We start from the raw sequence: 23,624 nt of genomic DNA, 5'->3' as shown, positions 1-23,624 counted from the left end.
TACAATGAATAAAAATTGGGAAATTTTTGGAACTCTTCTCTTAAAAGAGACAATTATGCAGAATTGATTCCCACATAGTGGTTTTGTTTGACTTAAGTTACGATAGTAACCTTAAATTTATTGTTTAGAGACAGAGAATAGCACAGAGAGGGATTGTTCTGACATTAAAACTGATCAGACAGACAACATAACTGGATAACAAAGTTAGGATAGAAATAAAATCTGAACGTAATTTGAAATTCAAACCAAGGTATTTTCACTTACAGAGCGTGCAACAAAATTCTGCATTTAGCAATAAGGTCACTGCTGAAAGAATGGGAGCAAAGACAGAGATAGGAAAGAAAATGCATGCATTTATTTAGCACCTTTTATAACCTTGGTGCTTTAAGAACATAAGGAACTGGAGAAAGCCATTTAGTTTTTTGCTGTTCTACCTTAACTTCATCTTCATTCACTCGTACTCAGGAATCCAACAACCTGTACAAATCATGCACAGCTCCCAAGCAGAGAGAATTCCGAAGAGTCACAAGTGAAGAAAATTTCCAACTTGGTCCAAAACAGCTGACTACTTATTATCTCTGCCACTGAAGGCGGTGGAAGTAACATGTTTATCTCTACTTATACAACTCAAACTAATTGGTGGAATTCAATGATATTTGGTATAAATATAAGAGTATGGACAACAGAAGAAATTACTGTTTTATTTACAAAAATGTGTATTTGGATCTTTGGCATTTTAAGGATCAATTAGCATTGCGAGTTATCATTAAATGACAAGAATCTTGAGGGTTGTCTCAGCTGCAGGACTAGAATTTGCCACAACTATCAAAATGTAAGCAGAATTTTCCAAGCAAGTTGTTGAATGCCGATTCAAACAAAACCTCCTCAGTTGGATGAAAGCTGGTTAAAACAAAAAAGTTTATTTTTTCAGCCTTGTTCTCAAGAGTACCAACCAGGTAGGGAAATGTCTCAGAAAATTAAGAATGTTGAATAAATAGTGTGGCAAAGGTAAGCAATGTACTGGAGTGGACTCCTCACTTATTCAGAGATTGTGATCTATGTTAATTCTCTAGCTTATTAAATAAAATTAAGCATTTTTATTTCTTCAGAATTAAATATATTAAGAAATGGTATTACAATAGATTAGTGTGGAATACCAATTTATAGCTTAATATTAGTCATATGACACTGGCTTAGAACAGATTCCTCCTCCAAGGAGGCTTTTATTTAAAACAACAAAGATGATCAACAAGGCTACTTCAGATAAACAAATCTAATTTGCAGTAACTTGAAAATACTCTGAAGGATTTAACAAATGTTTTTTTGACTACGCAAGGATTTATGCCCTTCTATAAGTAACGTTCCATATGCTATTGTCAGGGAAGAGTTTTTATTTTTGGAAACTCAATTTGCATTGGTACACGACGACATAAACATGCCCACATTCCATTTCAGAAAAAGATAATGCTGTAGTTTATGTTTACTTCGAGTCAAACAAGATAGTGCTTTATTTTAGACCCCACTATATCAGCACAGACAGATATGAACTGGCCTTGAATCCGAAAGGTGGTTTCTAGTAAATTTAAGAGGAAAAAATATATTTTAAAACCTTAAAGTTTTACATTGAACTAATGATTTTACAGAAACATTGCCTGTATTTTTTTCTTAAATTTAGTCATGGGATGCTGGCATCACTGGCTGGGTCAGTATTTATTTGTCCATCACAATGTGCTATATCAAAGGTTATTACGGAAAGTAAATACACATTGTGTAGGCGGTAACATATTTAGCACAGACAGAAGATTGGCTAACTGGTAGAATACAATTTATACATAAAAGCCAGTCTTTGACTCCAGCTTCAAAGCATGGGAAGGTAAGGGAATCTCCTGTTTGGGAGACTTATTTGAGGGAGATGCCTTGACGTCTTTTAACCAATCAAGTCAGAAATACAGGATACCTAGTAGAGACCTCTTCTGATACTTTCAAGTTAGGGATTACATGCAGAAAAAGACGATGCTTTTGGCTCATCCCTATAAGCCAGACATAAAGAGAAGAGTGCTCCAATGTGGGAGCGCTCCCTTGGTCAGTACCATATACCATACAGAAGGAGCACCTTGGGAGATAATGGAGAGACTCCATGGGATCAGGAATCAGGAACTAGGAGAAGAAATTTCATTGGAAAAATGGGAGGATATATGGGAGAATGTGAAGAAAATTTTAGTATGAAATAAAGCATAGGTTATACAATTGAAGATCCTTCACAGAGCCCATACGGCACCAGAGAAGTTCGCAAAGTTTAAATAAGGATCTTCTCCAGGAGTTACAACGGGATCTTGATCTGATGGGCCAATTGGGCAAGGAGTGGGAGATGGAGTTTAATTTAGATAACTGCGAGGCGCTTAAAGGTAAGGTCCTAGAGAGTGTTGCTGAACAAAGAGACCTTGGAGTGCAGGTTCATAGCTCCTTGAAAGTGGAGTCGCAGGTAGATAGGATAGTGAAGGCGGCATTTGGTATGCTTTCCTTTATTGGTCAGAGTATTGAGTATAGGAGTTGGGAGGTCATGTTGCGGCTGGTTAGGCCACTGTTGGAACATTGCATGCAAATCTGGTCTCCTTCCTATCGGAAAGATGTTGCGAAACTTGAAAGGGTTCAGAAAAGATTTGCGAGGATGTTGCCAGGGTTGGAGGATTTGAGCTGTAGGGAAGAGGTTGAATAGGCTAGGACTGTTTTCCCTGGAGCGTCAGAGGCTGAGGGGTGACCTTATAGAGGTCTATAAAATCATGAGGGGCATTGATAGGATAAATAGACCAAGGCTTATCCCTGTGGTGGGGGAACCAGAACTAGAGAGCACAGGTTTAGGGTGAGAGGGGAAAGATATAAAAAAAACCGAAGGAGCAGCTTTTTCACACAGAGGGTGGTATGTGTATGGAAGGAGCTGCCAGAGGAAGTGGTGGAGGCTAGTACAATTGCAACACTTAAAAGGCATCTGGATGGGTATATGAATAGGAAGGGGTTAGAGGGATATGGGCTGGGTGCAGGCAGGTGGGAATGAGATTGGGTTGAGATACCTAGTCAGCACAGATAAGTTGGACTGAAGGGTCTGTTTCTATGCTGTACATCTCTCTGACTCTAAGTCCCAAATATAAAATTAGCACAGGCACCCTTACTTTTGGGCCTGCTACAAGATTTATGGATACTGGGATGCCATTGTGAATGAGCTGGAGAAGATCCTGGGAATTGAAGTTAAAGCAGACCTGATATCCCTTGTTTTGGTACTGCCGAATCTACCCTCCCTGAATGAGCACGGGAAAAGGTTACTTAACATTCTTACACACTGTGCAAGAACATTCTAATGAACTGGATATCAGAACCCCCCACCCCGGTCTTAGAGAATGGTGCACACCCACAAAGAAGCACATCACCCAAGACTATCTTACAAATATGGTGCACTACAGAACACAGAAATTTTATAAGACGTAATGACCCTTTCTAAATTAGATAGGCACGGATCGATCGGCGATACTGATTAGGGCCTTTATATAGCCACGAGGGCCAGATTTGGCGGTCCAGGGACTCCAGGTGAGAAGGCTTGGCAAATATGGGTATAATAACTGTTGCTCCCACGCATGGGAGCTTCAGTGGAAGTGTGGCAAGTGGAGTAATGTCATGTAATGTAATTTAATTTAATTTCACTTCATTTAATGATTTTAATTCAACTTGAATTAAGTGAAGTATTTTATTGTTACTATTATTGTAATAAAATAATGTTGTGTTATCTCTATTCTTCTGTATCTTTGTAAGAGTAATTTTTAAAAATATTTTTATTGAAAAAATTTCAGTTTTTATCTGACAAGTGGAGCTCTGCATGGATCTATGGTGGCCTCAGCTTTCTATAATAAATTAGGGAGGAGAGCGAATGGCAGATAAATTCATAGACAAATCCATAGATAGGTAGGATAGTATGTTGTGAAGACAACTTAAAATTGTAGACCGATTCAGTGAATTGGCAGAAATCCGGCAGATAGAGTAAAAAGCTGGAAAACATGATTGGGAGATGCTGCTGTTGGATCAGTTAAAAATCACACAACACCAGGATATAGTCATACAGGTTTATTTGTAAGCACTAGCTTTTGGAGCACTGCTGTTTCAACAGACAGTATGTAGGTAGATGGGAATCCAAGAAGTTCGAAACACAAGACCTATCATGATCTTATTGAATATTGGGGCAGGCTTGAAGGGCTAAATGCCCTACTTTTGCTCCCATTTCTTATGTTTATATGCTCTGGTCACAGAAGGGAAACTCGCTTTCCTGTTAGGCTGATCAGTCTGAAAGTAATCACTTAGGGTACCACATCAAGGAGCTTTGTCAAATCAGGGATAACAACCAGGTTCTAGAGTCAAGAACTTCAGTGTGGCCTGTAGCAACGAAAGCCAAAGCTCTGCACAAAAAAGAGTGTTGCTGCCCGTAAAGTAAAAGCTGCAAGTTGAACCAAGGGTTCAGAGTTACCAAAAGATGTAGTGTGGTTTTCACTAGCCCCAGAGTGTGAGCAGTCACTTGAGAGAGATGCAGTGCTATGAAAGCTCCCCTGAAAACATGACTCCAAGCAATTAGGACCACCTCCACCTCTGCTCCCGGTTCCTGCATTACTGAAACTCAATTCGCTTTAAGTAAATGGGTTCTTAACCCTCAGGATTAGTAGGTTCTGGAAAGCTACACTGCTCTTGATTTGAGAGAAGGTTAAACAATTGATACCTTCAACCCTGCAGTACTCTCACAGGATGAGTACGAACCCGGATGTTTATATCCAATTCCTGGAGAGGGATGAAACTCAGAATTTGACTCAAATGAGCCACTGGCGATAAATCTTTACTATCATCCTCTTTATAAGTCCTCAATTGAAAAACTGAAAAAAGTAGTTTTAGATTCTTGCAGCCAATCTAAACCAAATCTCTAAAGATACTCCCCTACATTTAGGATGCAATCTAAGCAATTGCACTGAAGCAAACTAATTATTAAAGTTCAAGAAATTTAGCTTCACTTTATACAGAATTAGCCTAAGAAAAAGCTTCAAAATCTCAAACAGATGTTGTTGCCTGAAATTTTTAGTTAAAACTTCCAAAAAATCTTTCATGCAAATCTGTATTCCCTGGCTAAATCCATTGGGGATGATAAAATAGCAACAAAGATGGCTGCATGGTCCTTTGTGTCCTGTCAGTTCTGGAAGAGCAAATCACTTCCCTGGCTTATCCCCTCAGGCCACAAACCTCTCTTTAGAAAACTATCCAGTTCCCTTTTGAAAGCAGTGATTCAATTTGCCTTTCATACTCCAGGAGTGAATGCCAGATCCCAATCACTGGCAACATAGAAACAAAAATTTATATTGCCTCTGGCTCTCAACCCTTTAATAGGTGCACAGTTATTCCTAATGCACTGTGTTTCTAATAACTTTGAACAGCTGAGGAAAAAAAAAACAGCTTTTCCAAACTAACCTTGTAACCAGAATCCCAAACCAAGAAATGATTAAAATCTTTGCAAGACTAAAGCCTTTATATATATAATTTGTGAAGCACAGTACTCAGAATTGGACAGTACTGCAGTTGAGGCATGACCACTCACCTGCTTCATTTATCACTTTTCCCTCGATTATATTTATGTTTGCATCTTTCACATATGCAGTGTTGTTAATAACCCCCAGGATCCTCTGCTACTTCCTTCCCTTTAGAATTATATTCTTCACTTAATATTGCATTTTTGTTTCTCCTTCACAAATGTATCACTTCAGAGTTATTAGAATTATTCAGAATTAAATTTCATCTGTCATGTGTCCACCTATTCCACAGTCATGTTTTATGTCCTTTTGAAGTTCATCATTATTGTCAGTTTACAACGCTTTGCATCATCCACACAATCAAAATTTCTGTTTTATATAAGTTTAGGTCATTAGCACAGATCATGAAAATACAACGTTCCTTGTACAGACTCCAGAGAAATCCTGTGTTTGACATTCCCTTGTAACAATCCTGCAGCATTGAGACAGTGAAGGCACCCTCACTTAAAGACTTAAGTCATTTTAGTGGATCCAACAAGGGTGATCCAATGTGCAAGGACTTTGTGACGACAGGTCAAAATTTGAATCAAAAGACTCAAGTTAAACATTTGATCCATCCAATTTTCATGCCCAGTACAGGCATGATGTTACAAATTTTAAAGCCATACTTCTTTAAAAAAAAAGGGAAAAGATGGCTCTAGCAGACAAGACTTTTGGCAGTATCAGCTCCCATGATCATGAAGTTCAAGAAAAACCCTAATATGCATAATCTTAGTGACTTGGAAAATTGACACATTTAAAAAAAAAGTGCAATAAAATGATTTGTAGCATTCCAGCTGCCTCCCTTTTCTGCTTGGTCAGGGACAAATGAGACATTGGAAATAATCCATCAACCTTTCATTGGGATAAGGGGGCAAGACAAGCACAAATCTTGGCCGTCTCAAATGAAGTGTGAAAAGCTACAATTCAGGATATGCATCTGCTTAACACATCACCTTAGTTGGGAAAGGGACTTGAAACTTCAGTTTTACCCTGAACCTGTTTACATATGTTATATGCTTTTGAAAATTAGTAGAAGTTATCCTATGACTTAGAAATCATCTGAAAGCGGTCTAACAGGCTCCAAGAGAGCTGTGCAACTAACGTTAAATGACTACACCTCAAGTAATAGAAGGACTTCTTTCTAGCACCATCCCAACCTGTCCTAAGTTACTGTGCATCTGAAAGTGGAGTTCCTGGCAGTTCAACTATAAGAAGCCTTGCAGCTAACAAATAATTATATGACTTTACACGACGTCTACCCTGGCTAGAACTGCAACTATCCTGTGAAACTATAGGCCTGCAATGAAAGAGAGAAAGGTATACATCCAAATTATAAATTAGTTAAAATCACTATTTGAGGGAGACATCCTTAGTTAAAATCTCCATAGCAAATAATCCTTATTTTTAATCATATTTATATTTTTAACTCTCAAAAGCTTTGAAGTGTTTTCGGATTGGAGGACAGTATCTGATTAAATCTAAAAACATGACAGGGTAAATCTAGAGAGATTGTTTTCTTTTGTGGGAGAGTCTAGGCACAGGACAACCTTAGAATAAGGGTCACCCTTTAAGGCAGAGGCAAGGAGGAATTTCTTCTGAGGGTACTGAAACTGTGGAGTTCTTTACTGCAGTGGGCTGTAAAGGCTAGGTTGTTTAGTACAGACAGTCTTTTTTATCACTAAGATCATCAACAGTTATGAGGAAAAGGCAGGATAGTGGATTAGAGGAGGATCAGATCAGCCATGATCTCATTGAATGATAGTAAAACGGACAAAGATTGTTTTAAAGAGTCAAAGCTAGTTTGAAAGAATAAGTTACCGAAATATAGTCTAAGAAAATTACAGTAGTGCCACTTAATGGTCAGGATATGTAGCTGCATGGATGGATTACAAACAAAATACAAACATAAATGCCAAAAATATTTTTAGTGCTGTGATAATTTGCACAAAGATACATTCTACCTTCCAATTCAATGGGATCTGCAAGGAGGTCTTTCCACTCATTTCTGCAGGTCACTATAGTCACTCCACTGAACAATATAGGGTTTTGCTGTCCATGCACAGAATTCAAGGAGTTGAAGAGGATTAGACTGAAGAGGGAAGATAATTTAATGTGCTGTCAGACTTTCTGACCAGTGGGGGAAATGGAGTAAGAAAACACTATGCTTGGCAATTTTCTGTATATAGGTTACACTGTACTCAGTAGTTTCAGAACTGGCAGAGGCAAAAGGGGAAGCTTTATTCCATGTTTTTGAAGTTCTAGTTTAGCCTTAATATGTTTTCATGCTACTAGAGTGGGATTGTCAGAGATAGTTTGCTCTACTTCAGAACCAAATGTGCTTAGTGTTCAAAATTTCAGAGTCTAGCATTTCAAGCTTCAATATTATAGGCTGAAGGGCCTGTTCTGTACTGTACTGTTCTATTGCATTGTTGCTATATAGTGAATTCAAGCTGAATTTTTCAGAGCTAATCCATCAGTTTAAATTTGGCCAGCCATTTGTAAAGGCAGACTCATTATCCCAACTTTCACTTAGAGTAGCTTGGCTCATAGTACCACCTGCTTATTATGTATTTTCCAGGCAGAGGCATCACTCGAGCTATCGCACTTCAGCTAGGGGTTCAGGTCAAAGTTGTTATCCAATACATGGTAGAATGGAAGCAACTGTAATATTTGTATAGCATTTACAGTGGTGTCCTTAGCACCCAGAATTCCTTTTATTTTGAAAATGGAATCACAGGCCTGACTGTAAAGATGTTAAGTAATGCACTATTCAAGTGACAACTAGATCCAGGCTTTCATTTAATTTTTTATTTTTAAAAGTTTGGTGCAGAAGTATGCTGAAAATAGAGGAACGGTTACTGTACTCTAAATCGAGTGGAGTGGTAGATTTATTTAAACCCAGTGGTACTGACGAGTATATTGGCTCACTAGGTCACACAAAAGTCGCACGTCTTCCATGAATAGAGTCTACAGTAATTCAACTGAGTCAGAACCAATTTCACCAGGTATTTTTCAGTTAAATCTGAACAGTATGATACAAACAAAGTCACACAATGCATGGAATTAAGTTGGAAGACGACACCACCCAGACCTTGAATGTTTAAAACCTAAATCGTATTAAAACAAAAACTAATGTAAATGCTGAAAGTTTAAAATGACAGACTTTGAAAGTACTTTCTTTTTGAGGGGTGGGGAAACTAAGTTTCAATTAAAAAGCATCAGCTTTAGTCGTTTACAGCCCCAAATTCATGAGGTGAAATCTTTGAAGCGACACGCTATTTGGAACTCCTTTGGGAGTTCCAGAATCGTGTTTATTGTCGATAACAGCGCGTGAACAAAACTGGTCATTAAAAAAAATACACTCACGCAATGCTGTGGAATAACCACTTCGTTACTTAGATTTCCAGCAGCCACAGTACTTTGCTTTTATTCACATTGTAGATTCAGTTTACATGCTTTATATGCTTATAGAAACGGTACTCATTACCACGATCTGGTTTTATTTTTTTTTAAATGTGTACAGTTACCATCGACTCCGGTCATGCAATCACAGTAAACTTTACAGTAGAAATGAACAGTTCCAAAGGATTGAGCGAACTCGCGTCAAGAAGGAATCTGTTTAAATAGTGCTAGTGGGATAGAGATTAGAGTCTTTTCCGGAACAGCAACACGCCTGTACACGCTTTTTGTCACAATTCAACTACAGCTTACTTTTCCCCTGATCCACCTGGTCGAAAAGGTTGAACCCCAAGCCTCGTGGCTCGGAGTTAGGACCACTACCACGGCGCCGCAAGACCCCTAGCCCAACTAGCAGGTCGCTAACATTAACAAGGGAAACAAGTGTGGAGGTTCCCCAGCATCAGAATGTTGCTCAGAATATTCATTTGGTTGCTCTCGTTTGTAGCTTTTACAGTCCGTCGATTCTGTTAAAGGCCATTGATTTCGTGCAAGTATTTCAGTCTTCAGAAAAAAGGTTATGAAAACAGATTGTGCTTTATATATATCGGCAGCTAGAAAGCATTCAGGAAAGATTTTGAAAGCTTTAAATAATCCTGTATATTTAGACCAACTTTAAAGTGAATGCTTGTATTTGAACAATCATCGGACTTTTTGGCAAGTCCAAAGATGCGCGATCTCTCACATGATACATATCGCTATTTCGATGGGGTGAATGCGACGTTAAAGTCGATAGTCGAGGATTTAGCCTCAGGACCGGAAACCATTCCCGAGAGGCATCAGCAAATCACCGGGAACCGCTTTGAATCACATGGATCGGGGTTAAAATGAGAATTGTTTTTAAATCAAAAGATTAAGAAGCAGTTTCTGTTGCATCATTAAATTAGTGAAGTATACGCTATTTAATAACCACCAGCCTGAATGAGCTTTTAGGGGGGAAAGCTTGTATCGTTAGCGGGACGCGGATAGTTGCTTTAAAGCGTTTATTTCCCTACTTTTCATTCAATTAACGCATGTGTACTTGTACATTGTTAACGCTACATTCTTAGTGAAATTAGAAAACTTCCGCCACATCTCAATACACCTGGCTCATCAGTACAAGATGTAATTTATTCAATTTACCCAAATACATTCATTTATCCCAGGACAGCGTTTGTGCCTAATACTGTAAACTGTAGGGAAAATAGGAGAGGTTGTTAAGTGACATTACCAACAGTTAAACGTATTTGAAAATAGATAAAAACTTTCCCAGCTCTTCAAACTCACCCAAAAGTGAGCGTGGCAGTTGACCATCATGGTCCTTTCGATAAGTTCGTCGGGACACTCGAGGAGATGGTGTCCGGACACTACACCTGCGTTGTTGACCAACACCGTCACATCTCCGATCTCTCTCCTCACCAAGTCAGCCGTCCGGTAGACGCTGCCCCTCTTACTCACGTCGCAAGTGTAAGTGTGCACTCTGGCGCCCAGCTGCCGGACCTTCTCGGCCGTCTCCTCATTGCTCTCCTGGTTGATGTCCCACAGCACCAGGTTGGCGTTCCTCTTGGCGAACTCCAGCGCGAAGAGCCTGCCGAGCCCGCTGCCGGCTCCGGTGATCAGGCACACCTGATCGCACACGCTCTTCTCCTTGGGCTTGATCAGCCATCTCGCCGCGGCCAACACGAAAGCCCAGAGCACTTTGAAAATGACAACGAAGAACTCCGCGACGATATTCATGGCGGGTGCCGGGGAAAAGACAGGAGGCCGGGCCGTTACTACGGGGAAGGGGGGGGAAAAGAGGGGAAAGGCGAGGCGAAGCGGCTCGGCCGGCCGAGGTCTGTTCGGAATATGAATATATAAATGTTACCCTTGCTCTCTCTTCCCCTAGTGTCCAATTACTGTACCAGCCCAGCCCCCAATACCTCCACCACAACCTCCTCCCCCCGACTCTGATCATCTTCAATCCGCGTCACTCTTTAAATAAGGAACCTGCTCGGCCCCCGGGGCCAAGGACCCCTACCGAGGAGGCCACTTCAGTGCTGTCACCTCCCCCTTTTCCATAACTCCAGGTCCCTATCCATCCTTCACTTATTTTTACGAGTGGCTTTGCTTCCAAGGAACAGTGTAAATCATCGGATATTTTTGAAACCCTTCGCTGTTGCCGCATTGACTCAGGCAGCAACATAGACAGTTTCCAACGGCAGGCTTTAACTGTTCTCCGCGCATGCGTTGCTGCCTTTTCCCCCTCTCAGACGACAGTGATCATGGCGGAGACGAAGTGAGTGTGTAGTGAAGGTTTTTAAAATCCGAATCCATCCTTAGATAAATCTCAGTTTTTGCTGTAGTTTACTGGCAGGATACCTGCGTGTGATGAGCCATGCGCGTATTTTACCAATTATATCTTAAAGATAGTTAGTTTGGACGCAGTGTTATGATGCGCCTCGGTTCGGAGTTTTGCACTGAGCCTTTTGAAGCTTTGACTTATTATAAAAGATTTGAGCAACCTGATCAACTATTAAGATCTTCAAAATTTAAAAAAAATAAACATATTTTGTTGCAACTGGCTTATTCACTTTTTAAAATTGTTTGTTTTGTGTCTTAATTGTCAGGCTGTGGCCTAACAGAGCGAAAATAGTTTTCGATTGCTGCTGCATCAGGATGTAAACGGATTGTTTAATACTTCTATCACATTGAGAGTATTGAGATAAAATTCAGTTTTGAGACTTACGATTGATTAACTCACCACCTCCATCTGTCTTGTTTTAACCAGAGAGAAGAAAGTGCCATCTGTGCCTGAAAGCCTTTTGAAAAAGCGCCAGGCGTTTGCACTAATGAAGGCCAAGCGCATCAAGCGTTTGTTAATAGAAAAGAAGGTTTGAGAAACATTTCAACCTACTGGACTAACTGTGTGTTTCAATTATGATTATGAAGTTAGAAATTTAATTGTTCTGCATACTCACTTAATGGTGGAAACATTTGTGCTGATGTCCTATAACAAGGACTAAATAAAAGCATTATTTGGAGATGTTGGACTGGGGTGTACAAAGTTAAAAATCACACAACACTAGGTTATAGTCCAATAGGTTTAATTGGAAGCACACTAGCTTTCGGAGCGCCGCTCCTTCTTCAGGTGGAGCAACACTCCGAAAGGTAGTGCTTCCAATTAAACCTGTTGTACTATAACCTGGTGTTGTGTGATTTTTTAACTAAATAAAAGCAAATGTTCTGGGACAAAGTCTGGCATCATCTTTGGAGAGAAAGCAGAGTCAGTGTTTTGCATCCAGTGACCCTTCTGTGCTGCTGCCAGACCTGCTGACTTTCTCCAGCAATTTATGTTTTGTTTCCGATTTCCTGACAGTTCTTGGGTTTTCTCCGTTTAATATCGAAGAATAAATGTCACCATAAATTTATATAATGTTCTTTACTCATTGATTATGTTCATCTTCTGTAAAAGTAATCTTTTATTCAGCATCTTCCCAATATAGTAACATACCAAAAGGATTATCTATATTCTTGGTAAATTATATGTACTACAGCAATTTAGGATCTGAAGATTGCATCCTTGTGGAGGGTTATTTTAACTGCAGTTGTTACGCATTATAAACAAATTGTCCAGTTGCAAAGCCTCCAGCTGTGGGTCACTAGGGAGCAATTGCCCATATGAACTGGGAGCCAGAATTGGCCACTTGGCTCCTTTAGGTTGCTTTGCTAGGGCTTTTGCCCGAAACGTCAATTTTGAAGCTCCTTGGATGCTGCCTGAACTGCTGTGCTCTTCCAGCACCACTAATCCAGAATCTGGTTTCCAGCGTCTGCAGTCATTGTTTTTAACTTTGCTATTCAATAAGTAGACAAAATGAAGGCTGGAAGAACATAACAAGGCAGCATTAAGAAATGGAGAAGTCACCATTTGCCTGAAGAAGGGTTATGCTCGACACGTTGAATTCTCCACTTCCTGATGCTGCCTGGCTTATTTAGTTCTATCCTCCTGCTTGTCTATTTTGGATTCCAGCATCTGCAATTTTCTTGTCTCTTGCTATTTAGTGTGATCATGGAGGGACAGGGGAAAGTGGCAGCACAGTGGCTCAGTGGTTAGCACAGCTGCCTCATAGCACTAGAAACCTGTGTTCAATTCCAGCGTCGGGTGATTTTGTGGAGTTTGCACATTCTGTCTGTATCTGTGTGTCTTTCTCCCCCAGTTCCTAAATGTGCAGGTTAGTTGGATTAGCCATTCTGAATTGCCCATAATGTCCTGGGGTGTGAAAGCTAGATGGATTACCATGGCAAATGCAAGGATAGGTTGGAAGGTGGTTGGCTGTGGGTCGGGTGTACTTCAGAGGGTCACTGTGGACTCAGTAGGCCAATTGGCCTGCTTCCACATTAGGGATTATATGATTCTAACATCTTAGGTGTATAGTGAATGATGATGACTGTAGTTTTGCATACAATGTATATCTTAATTTACATAAAACATTGGATTAGACCATTCAGCCAAATCGAGCCTGCTCTGCAATTTGATCATGCCTGATATGTTTCTCAACCTCATTCTCCTGCCTTCTCCCCGTAATTTTTGATCCCTTTACTAGTCAAGAACCTATGTATTTCGTCTTAAATATACTCATTGACTTTGCCTTCACAGGCTTCTGTGTCAATGAGTTCCTCAGATTCACCATGCTCTGGCTGAAATTCCTCCTTGTCTCAGTTCTAAAGGGTTGGCCCTTTCTTCTGAGGTTTGCTGTCTCCTATGTGGCAACATTTTCTCCATCTCCACTGTATTCAGAAAGTTTCAATCCGATTCCCCCTCATTCTTCTAAACTCCATTGAGTACAGACTTTGGGTTTTCAACTGCTCCACCTAAATCAAGCCCTTGTAAACCTGCTCTGGACTCCCTCCAAAGCCAACACCTGTTTCCATGGATATGGGACCCAAACTGCTCAGTGTTCCAAATGCATTTGACCAGAGCCTTATTTAGGCGCAGTAATATATCCCTAGTTTTGCATTCTAGCCGTCTTAAAATAAATGCTAACATTGCATTTGCCTTCTGAACTTATTATAAACAGTATTAATATGAAAACTTGTATATATTTGCCTTCAATACTTTGAGGGTTAGGTTTTCTTAGGGTTGAGGAAAATGTAATAATGGAATAATTGTTGATCATATTATAGAAGTAAAACAGCCTAAGCCACGTATTTATTACAGTTTTTAAGAAAAGTATATTTTTACTTAAAGGTAAATAGAGAGAAGAGAAAACTAATCTACAAGAGGGCTGAAAGTTACCACAAGGAGTACAGACAAATGTACAGACGTGAAATCCGCCTTGCCAGAATGGCACGTAAAGCTAATAATTACTACGTCCCTGCGGAACCCAGGCTAGCTTTTGTGATCCGTATTAGGGGGTAAGTTTAAATACATACTTAGTTATTTATTGTGGTTATGGGTGAATAAAATTTTTATCAATGTAAAAGTGTGTTATCCTTTTTCAAATTATTACAAACAGTAAATAAGCTACTTGTGGAATAAAATTTTCCTTTATCTACCTTGCTAATTTCTGTCCATGGTTTCACAGCATCAATGGTGTTAGCCCTAAAATCCGCAAAGTGCTTCAACTCCTACGGCTGCGTCAGATCTTCAATGGAGTGTTTGTGAGACTAAATAAAGCTTCAATCAACATGCTCCGTATTGCAGAGCCATACATTGCATGGGGGTATGTGATTAGGAAATAAGCAATGGACAAAATTGAAATTGTGTTTTGGTTTAAAAATGAAATATAGCATGATGTCAATGTGAAACTAGATATGACATTTTCTGAATAGATGCAGTTGGTGCTTCGTTATGTTATACAATGCTACAAGCAGTCATATGCATTGTTAGATTACAAATAATACATTTCCATTTTGTTGCTTCTAATTTTTAGCCACTTCATTGGAAAGGTTTCTAGTTTTCTGACTACATAATGCTCAATTTTCTTTACATTTACAATTAAAATAGTTTCCTCAAGATTAACATTATGCATGTTCACCACCTAGTACTTTGGCAATCTGACTATCATTATGCCATGTGCCATTCATTGGTCTCTGCTATCAAACAGCTGAGTCTGACTGTTTACCAACCAAATTTTCACAAATGTGCTGAATAAGTAAGGAACCATGCTGTTTTATTCGGTCTCATCTTGCTATGGTGCTGAAATTGTTGGTTTGTGTCACGGGTGTCAGTCTTGACTAAAAGTAATACCATTGAATCTGAATCAGAGCGTTGTGAATTCAATCACAATTGTGTTATAAACACATCATCCATTCTTGGATTATAATTCTGTTATTTAAAATGAACAGTGGTATAGATGCACCTTGATAGGATGGAAATTTATAAAGGAAACGTACTTAATTAAAACATAATTTCCAAGTATGGTGATGCATCCAGCCCCCCTGGGTCCAACCATGCTGGTGGACTCTACATACTGTCCCTCTATTGACACTTGAATGTGGATGGGACCCCAGAAGTGGGCAGGCATACAAATACAATAGTGAAGCAATTTCGGGCACTCTAAATTTTTAAAAAGTGTTGGTAAATTTTTGTTCTGACTTGCTCTTTCTTTCTTTTTCTCACATTAATTTTCTTAACTCATCCTCCTGCAGCAAAAATCTATGTAGCATGCTGATCCGTTGGGGAGAATCTGATTGTGCTAGAACAGAAATTCAATTGAAAAACAATGAACAAGAGAAAATATATCATATATAAAAATATAATTTGAACAGTTGCTATGCTTCATAGATTAAATTCTTAAGCCTTTTTTGTTAAACATTGCAAAATGCTTTATAGCATACAGTTGTATTGAAGTGGCACCTCTGAAACACTCCTCAAATCTGATAAGAATTTTGGTCAATTTGCTATTAGTAAAGGGTTGAATATGTCAATGTTAACAAATCACAGAACTATGTTTATGTTGATTGAGACCATCAGTGCTTTGTAGATCCATTAGTATATGGATTTGGAATTAAACTCTGGGGGAGGCATGTCTTGTGATATTAACATTTTTAAATAAACCTTGTTGCTTGTATTAATTTTATAGATATCCAAATTTAAAATCTGTCCGTGAATTGATCTACAAACGTGGCTTTGGAAAGATTAAACAACGGCGCATTGCTCTCACTGACAACTCATTAATTGAAAAGAAGCTGGGTAATATTATTTAAACTTGTCAGTACTGGTTTAGCTTGATATTATGTATACTCGAATTTTATGCAAGCAATTTTTGTTATTGTAGCTTTTCATCTTTCTGGTATTCTTACCACTATACTAACTCATGATATTTCCAACTACAGGTAATTTTCAGAATGCTGTTTGCTACCATTACTAAGTTAAGATAGTGACTACACTTCAGAGCACTTTGAGATGTCTGCTCCTGAAAAAGCACTGTATAAGGCTTTCTTATTATCCCACATGAACTTGCCCTAAATGCCATCAGCATGTACTGCTGTTCCTTTTTCCTTTATGCTTCTCTAGCTCGTTTGATGCAACTTGTTTTCTTTTCAACTACCTTTTACAGTCATAAGTTTCCATTCTTGCCACTCTGAGTATTTTTAAATTTACTTGAGGGTCCATGTATCATTGGCAAGATCAACATTTATTATCTCTCTTAATTGGCCTTGAGAAAGAGGTGAGATGTTTGAATATAACTCAATGACCTGCTTAGCCAGTTCAGAAGGCTGTAGCACACATTGCAGAGGGCCTCGAGTAGTAAAGATGGCAGATCATCCTTTTGAAAGGATATTGATGAACGTCTTGGGAGTTTCATCACAATCTGCTGTTTAATGGACACCATTGCTAGTTTTTTTTAATTCCAGATAGAAATAATTGAATTTAAATTCCTCAGGTACATGCGATTGGATTTGAACATGTTTCTGGATCATTATTCTGGGCTTCTGGATTACTAATCCAGTAACCTAAACATTTTTCATGGAAAGAAGTTTCATGGTCTCCGACACAGGCCAGTTCTTGGTTTTGTAATACCAAACATTATCATCAGAACACCATAACAACATATATGGTGTATAAATATAAATGTCCTAAAGTGCTTAGTGTTTATTTAAAGCAAAATTAGAGGTCGAGTTACTTAAGGTGATATCATTGCAAACGGCCAAATGCTTGGTCAAAAAGTTGGTTTTTAAGCAGCACCTCAAAGGGAGGTTTGGGAAAGGAAATCCAGAGCTGAGGACTAGGCAGCTGAAGGCATGGCCATTAGTGATGAAACTTCTATAATCAAGAATGCTGAAGAGGGCAGAATCTGGAGGGAGAAAGTGAGGGCTGCAGATGCCGGATATGAGCAGAATCAGTTGGTCTCAGATATCATAGGTGATGTGGAGCAGTACTGAAGAAGACCAGAGGTATGGAGGGGTGAGGGTACAAAGGCTTTTGAACAAAAACAAGAAGAATAAAATCCAGTCTTTGTTGACTGAACCAATGACTGTAGCATGCATATTTTATGGATAAACAGAATAAAGGTAAGACGTAATACTTCACAGACTAACCAGGAATATGTTGGGATAGTCATGGAACAGTTTTTTTTCTTTGCAAGTTGATGATTAAAAACCGCATGAAGTCCAGTGTAACTGACTAGCCAGCCTACTGGTAGTTTACTACACGCTTCTTGTTAGGAAAAAGTCTGTTACTAGTTCTTCACGTATTACTAACTAAAAGTAGTTGTCAACGCTAAAGTATACTGCATGAGTATTTATTTATTGATGATCTTACTTGAATTGTCAGTTAATAATTGAACAGCCCAAGGTTGCAGCAAAGGAACAGAAATCATATTGAACTGCTAACTATATTGGAATAAAATCAGACACCATTTTGATGATCGTCTCATAAACAGACAGGGCTGTCCATTGCAAGGTGGAGTGGTTTGCCTTCCAGAGTTATCTGGTTTGTGTGCTGCCTATAGTTTTGTCTTGGGGTGCAGGAACATCCGCAGTGCTGGTAGCAAGGGAATTGCATGATTTCAACCTAGCAATAATGGTTGTTTTGCATACGGATATCGTCCGTCATCCATGACTGATCTGATGGTGGCTCAAACTCGACTTGCTTGATTCCCATATCAAAATTCTGTTACGCAGCCTTGAAATACATTTACTGACCCAGCCTCCAATCTTCCTCTGAAAGAGCATTCCAAAGATTAGTGACTCAAAGAAGAAATTCTAATCTTTTTCACAAATGCCAATCTATTTATGTTAAAACTGGGCACCCTAGCTATTAGATCCCCCACAAGGGGAAGTATCTTCTTGGCATTTGAAATCAAAATACTGCATGTGTTGGAGAAATTCACCAGGTCTGACAGCATCTCTGGTGAGAGAAACAGTTAGTGTTTTGAATCTAGTATGATTCATCTTCACGATCTTAAGTAACTATGCTGTCAAGCCTCTTTAATGTTTTAATAAGATGTTTCTTATTCTTAACACAAATGAGAATATGCCCAGCCTGTGCAATTTTTGTTCATTAGGTAACACCTTTGTTCCAGAAATCAGCCTGGTTAAGCTTCTTTGAATGACTTTTATTACAATTATCAGCCTTTATTAAGTAAGAAACTAAAACTATACACCGTATTCTAGCTGTGGTTTTACCAATGCCTTCTACCATTCTTGCAAGACTTTTGTATTTTTGCAATTAAATGTTGTAGGTTTCAAGCCAATAAGAAAAGAAAATTGATAGAGTGGAACTTGGGAAATATTACATTAAAAATTTGGTATAGGACATGTACAGACAGAAACTTGTTTGCTGAGATGCGAATGGTGAAATAATGAACAGCCGCTGCAACGATGAAAGCAAACAGAAACTAAAACTCTCACCTGCAAAGAAAGGGACTAGGATTAAGGCTCTAAATTGTTGTCATGAAGACCGCAGAGCACCTAACCAAACAAATGTAAATGCTGTTGCTTAAGCTTGTTGTGAATTTTGTTGGAACACTGCAGGAGACCAAGGGTATGAGGGTCAGCATGAACGGAATATATAAAATTAAAAGGAAGCCTGGTGACATGCTTGCAGACTTAACGTTTGAATTAGAAACAGAAGTAAGTCATTTGGCCCCTTTTTAGCCTTATCTGCTATTTATTAGTGTGGTTGAACTATTTGTCTTTTAAATTCCAATTTTCCATTCCCTTAGGTAACAAATAGCATATTTCACCTTAAGATATTCAATGACCCCACCTTGTAAGGGAGTTCCAAAGTGTCTCCAACTTGTGTAAGAAAAATTGTCTTCACACCTCTGTGCTATAAAAGGGCAATCCCAGTTTGTAAACAGTGCCTCTAGTTCTAGGCTTATTTACAAGAGGAAAAATTCTTTCTGTATTCACATTGTCAATAACATTGAAGAGCTTAAAGACTTCAGTCAACTCACCCATCTTCTAAAAGCCAGTGGAACCAGGCCCAGACTGTTCAACCTATCATCATGACAAACTGCTCATTTAAGATTCTTGTGAACACTTGAGCCACATCTCCTTCACTTACATATTTCTTTCTTAAAAGAAACAAACTGACACTATATGTAGTCAACCAATCTGCATTTTCTGTGTTGTGAATAGGGAGGCAGTGGAAAAATGGATTATTATGATTGGATTTATTTGTTTCTTAAGTGTGACATTGTAAATTATGTGTACTTGTATTTTTAAAAATATGATTATTGTCAACTTATTGTCTGAGATAAAGTGTTATTTTAAAAGGATCAAAGGTAGAAGAATGGTATTCAGAGAGCTGGTGCAGACCTGAGTGTCTTTGTGCATTGTAATAGTTCTGTGATTCTTTGAGGTAAGAAGAAGAAAATTTGAATCTACAAGAGAACTGAATTGCTGTAAGAAGTGCAGGTGTGTAGGGTTACAGATGTGTAAGGTTAATATTGAGCTAGTAAGATGCAGGTATTCTCCTGCATGGGGAATGATATTCAAATTTAAAATATTAGTCCCTTTTTAAGGGGTGTGATCCATTTTGTCCATTCATGTGACAAAGGAGCTTAGTCACCTGTTCCTTCATTCCTGGATGGATTCAACTAGGCGTAGATGGCAGACAACAGATTCCTGTAGTACAATTCTCTTAATTATGTAATTAAATAAAATTGTATGCAAATTATTATTGATTTATTTACATTTCAGGAAAATATGGCATCATTTGTATTGAAGATCTGATCCATGAGATCTATACAGTCGGAAAGAACTTCAAAATGGCCAACAATTTCTTGTGGCCCTTCAAGCTATCTTCACCACGTGGTGGCATGAACAAAAAGACGACACACTTTGTCGAAGGTGGTGATGCTGGTAACAGAGAAGACCAAATCAACAGGATGATCAGAAAAATGAACTAAAGGTAAGCTGTGCTTTTTTTAGGGGCTGTATGACTGGAGTGTTCAAGATGCTTCAGCAAGAATTGCAAATCTAATACTTAACACAAATAGGCACATTATTCTGGTCACAAATAAAACTTGATGTGGATAGGTTATTGCTATATTACATGATGGATGAAGAAATTCAAATGCATATATTTTCTGACGAACTCTGCACAGCAGGACTGCGTGTCTACAGCTATGCCCTGAAAAATTTTAAATTAGTGTCCATGGGCTAAGTAAAATGTGTTGAAAGTTAAATGAATGTATGACTGTTTCAATTTGAAATATTGTTAAAGCAGGTGTTGGTTTTATATGATTAAAAGAAATGCACAATAAAAGCTAAGCTAGCTGTGTTAGGTGGCATCTTTTAATATATCATTCAAAGCTCTGGGAATAGATGCAAAGTTGGTGTGGCAGAGAATGGGAAGGGATTATTCTGTGTCTGGCTGTAATTCTCATTGACTGGGTTGAATCTTTGGCGAGCTTACTAACATGTTCTTTGAGTTAGTTTGGAGATGAGGGAGGAACTTGTTTTCTCCTAAGTGTAACAACAGCAGCAATATTGCTAGAGTTGTCATATTGTATCCTACCTACCAGCTTCCTGGGTAGGTGGTTGTTAGTGAGCCTGGAGGGAAATGAGCAGTCTCAGCTAATTGAAAGCTATCTTTATAACATTTATTCCATAAGAATTTTTAATACTTGCTTGACCAAGAGTTATTGTAACCACATGGAATTGTATGTTCTGGTCCAGTTGCATGTCAGAGAATCTGGTACAAAATGAATAATTGAAGAATGTCATTGGTAGCAAAATACTTTGCGCAGGTGATGCCTGTGAAGCAATGATTAAAATAATATAGTAAGGTTCTTTTTCTAGCTAAACTGATCTTTTGTAACTTTATTCTTCTGTTGGGGAATGTGTGTACAGTTTTGATTTATTCCTGTGGTGATTTTAAATCAAATTTCAGTATCTATGCTTTGAACCTTTCAGCTCAGTGAGCAAACCTATATCCAGTGTCTATGCCCTTGAGCTATTAATATATTGAAGTTAGTGAGTATTAAGATTTCATGTTCCTGGATATGCAATAATGAGTATTAATACATTTGCAGAAGATATGTATTCAAAGTCTTCAAACAAGTTAGAATGATACATGAAATAGTTTAATTTATAGCACAGAGGTGGAGAAAATATTTGAGATTTAATGGCATCCTAAAGGGCAAAGGCAGCTTATTCTAGTTAATGTTTTCCTTTGTGAAAGGAAGTTGGAGTCTTTGGAGGAAAAGAAGGAAATAAGGAAAAAAACTGATTATTTCTGACAAAAGGGATTTCTAGATCATTGCCAGATTTCATTGTCCAAAAGCCAAGAAATGTGTTTTTTTTTAAAATTCTAACTTTTTTTTTCTTTTTCTCTTCTAGGTAAACAACAGTTGTGAAATTACCATTGTGTTCTGTTAAATAAAGAAATTATTTACACAGTAATCTTTTGTCTTGGACTTTGTTTGCTTTTACAGCAGATTTAAATTTAAATCGATATGTCTGATTCCTTTACCATTTAAACCACAGCTCAAATTGAGACTATGGAGTATGAAATTACAAAGATTCTGACTTTGTAATCGGCATAAAAAGATTTGTTGAAATACATTGTAATGGATTGAGGGAAAATTAAAATTTAACATTTTCTTCAAGTTTAAATTCATACTTTAGCTGTACTCCCTTATAGAACCCGATAACTTTATATTTTGAAATGAAGAACATTACTATCAAAGTTTTAGCCTGTACATTGGTGTGAATTAGTCAGAAGACTGATCTGTGTTGATTGAGACTATGACTAACTCTAATATTTTTCCTTGAGATTAATTTATTGTGCCGAAGAATTTTGTTATGGGATTTCTTAACTTCTTAAGGTTTGGTTTTATGCCTTGCTTAGTTTTTACAAAATTGCAATATTCTGAACAATGGAATTGCCCTATAATTAGCACAAAGTAGCATATGAATTGATTGGATCACTGTGTGCATTGGTTGTTTGTTTGACAACAAATTGGTCCAAGTGAACATCTTTTGGATTTCACTGAATCCTGAAGAGGACATAAAATAAATGTTCATGGTTATATTACAATTAACTTGAGTTTTACTGCCAAATAAATTCAGCCTTCTCTTAAATTCTTAGTGGGTGAACAGTTAGGTACGCCTGTGGACCCAAATAGATTATTATGGCCAAGTGGAGCTCTAAGGGACTTCTAAATATTGATATGACCGAAGCAGTGTGTTTTCATACTGAATGCTGAAAGGATGTATTAGCCAATAGCTTGTTTTTCTTAATTTCTTTTCTAAATTTATTTTGGATGGTTATTTTGGTTTTTTTTTAAGAAATTTATTTTCTTGATATAACTTTTATTTTGCTGCATATTTTTTCTGTGATATGGCAAGCTGTTTTTAATGTAACGTTGGCTCTAAGAATAAATGAACTCTACTTTATAAAGCCGTTCCTAAGTAGGATTGGATTGCGTAAACTGAAGCAGAACAAGGGAATCAAAATGATTAGGAAAGCAGTGTAGTGATTTAATCTACAGGTGATGCAATTTTTAAGAATACTCCATGTTCTATAAATAATTTATACACTGTATATCAGAATTGTTGCTGCAGTGGGTTAGATCAGTGTCTTTATTAATCTCCTTACTTCTGTTTTTTCAGGTACTGTTTCTGTAGCTAAAATTCATTCTTTTGTGTTTCAGCACTTAGTTTTTAACCTTGCCCTTTTCCAAAGCATTGATTATACTATTATTAGTGTGCTGTGTGTGCAGACCAGCCTTTGTTAGAAGATCATTGCAATTAATTGACATGGTGTTAACTATCTGCATTGAGAAAAGAAGGTTAAGAAAAATCTTCACAGATTTTTAAAAAGTCTTACTGAGCGAAGTGGTACGGTTTCTTTACATAGTTGTTGAGAGTATGAAAGACATATAGTGTATAAACGTCTAAAGTAGATGAAAATAGGTCAGGGAAGATGGACTGGATTACCTAATTACTGCTGCAAATACATAAATCTATGCAAGCTTTCAGTTTAGATATTAAACGTGAAGTAATCTTGCATATAAATATTTCCAGTAATATTGCTGTAATAATTTGAGTACTTGTGGCTGGATTTTGGCCCCCACTGTAGAATTATCAGAGGCAGATTGGAGAGAAATAAACAGCTTATGCGTGCTGGTTGTTTGGCTCCATCTGTCTCTAAACTAG

At 38.1% G+C, this 23,624-nt stretch overlaps 2 protein-coding genes across 2 annotated transcripts in view; one reads left to right on the top strand and one right to left on the bottom strand.

Moving 5' to 3' along the window:
• Positions 1 to 10,959, bottom strand: part of LOC122549517 (retinol dehydrogenase 10) — a 62,708-nt gene extending 51,749 nt beyond the window's left edge. The window contains exon 1 of the mRNA XM_087985968.1: positions 10,314 to 10,959. Within this exon, the coding sequence (XP_087842094.1) occupies positions 10,314 to 10,763 (450 nt within the window). The 5' untranslated portion in view covers positions 10,764 to 10,959. The remainder of the gene's footprint in view (positions 1 to 10,313) is intronic.
• A 297-nt stretch (positions 10,960 to 11,256) lies between these two features.
• rpl7 (ribosomal protein L7) lies at positions 11,257 to 21,866 on the top strand. The gene is made up of 7 exons (XM_043686236.2): positions 11,257 to 11,304; positions 11,797 to 11,899; positions 14,254 to 14,420; positions 14,591 to 14,728; positions 16,091 to 16,200; positions 20,160 to 20,370; positions 21,804 to 21,866. The coding sequence occupies exons 1-6, from the start codon at positions 11,291 to 11,293 to the stop codon at positions 20,366 to 20,368; spliced, it is 741 nt and encodes a 246-aa protein (XP_043542171.1). The 5' UTR covers positions 11,257 to 11,290; the 3' UTR covers positions 20,369 to 20,370; positions 21,804 to 21,866.
• Positions 21,867 to 23,624: the final 1,758 nt, after the last annotated feature.

This window comes from Chiloscyllium plagiosum, unplaced genomic scaffold, assembly GCF_037043375.1.
Source record: "Chiloscyllium plagiosum isolate Xiang-an unplaced genomic scaffold, Cpla_swu_hap1 HiC_scaffold_4, whole genome shotgun sequence".
Taxonomy (NCBI): Eukaryota; Metazoa; Chordata; class Chondrichthyes; order Orectolobiformes; family Hemiscylliidae; genus Chiloscyllium; species Chiloscyllium plagiosum.
This window is presented reverse-complemented; position numbering and strand designations above follow the sequence as displayed.

Bases quoted from the DNA above. Each gene is read 5' to 3' on its own strand.
- rpl7 (XM_043686236.2), top strand. The intron at 14,729-16,090 runs GTATGTGATTAG...TTAATTTTATAG, and splicing joins GAGCCATACATTGCATGGGG to ATATCCAAATTTAAAATCTG. The intron at 16,201-20,159 runs GTAATATTATTT...TTTACATTTCAG, and splicing joins ATTAATTGAAAAGAAGCTGG to GAAAATATGGCATCATTTGT.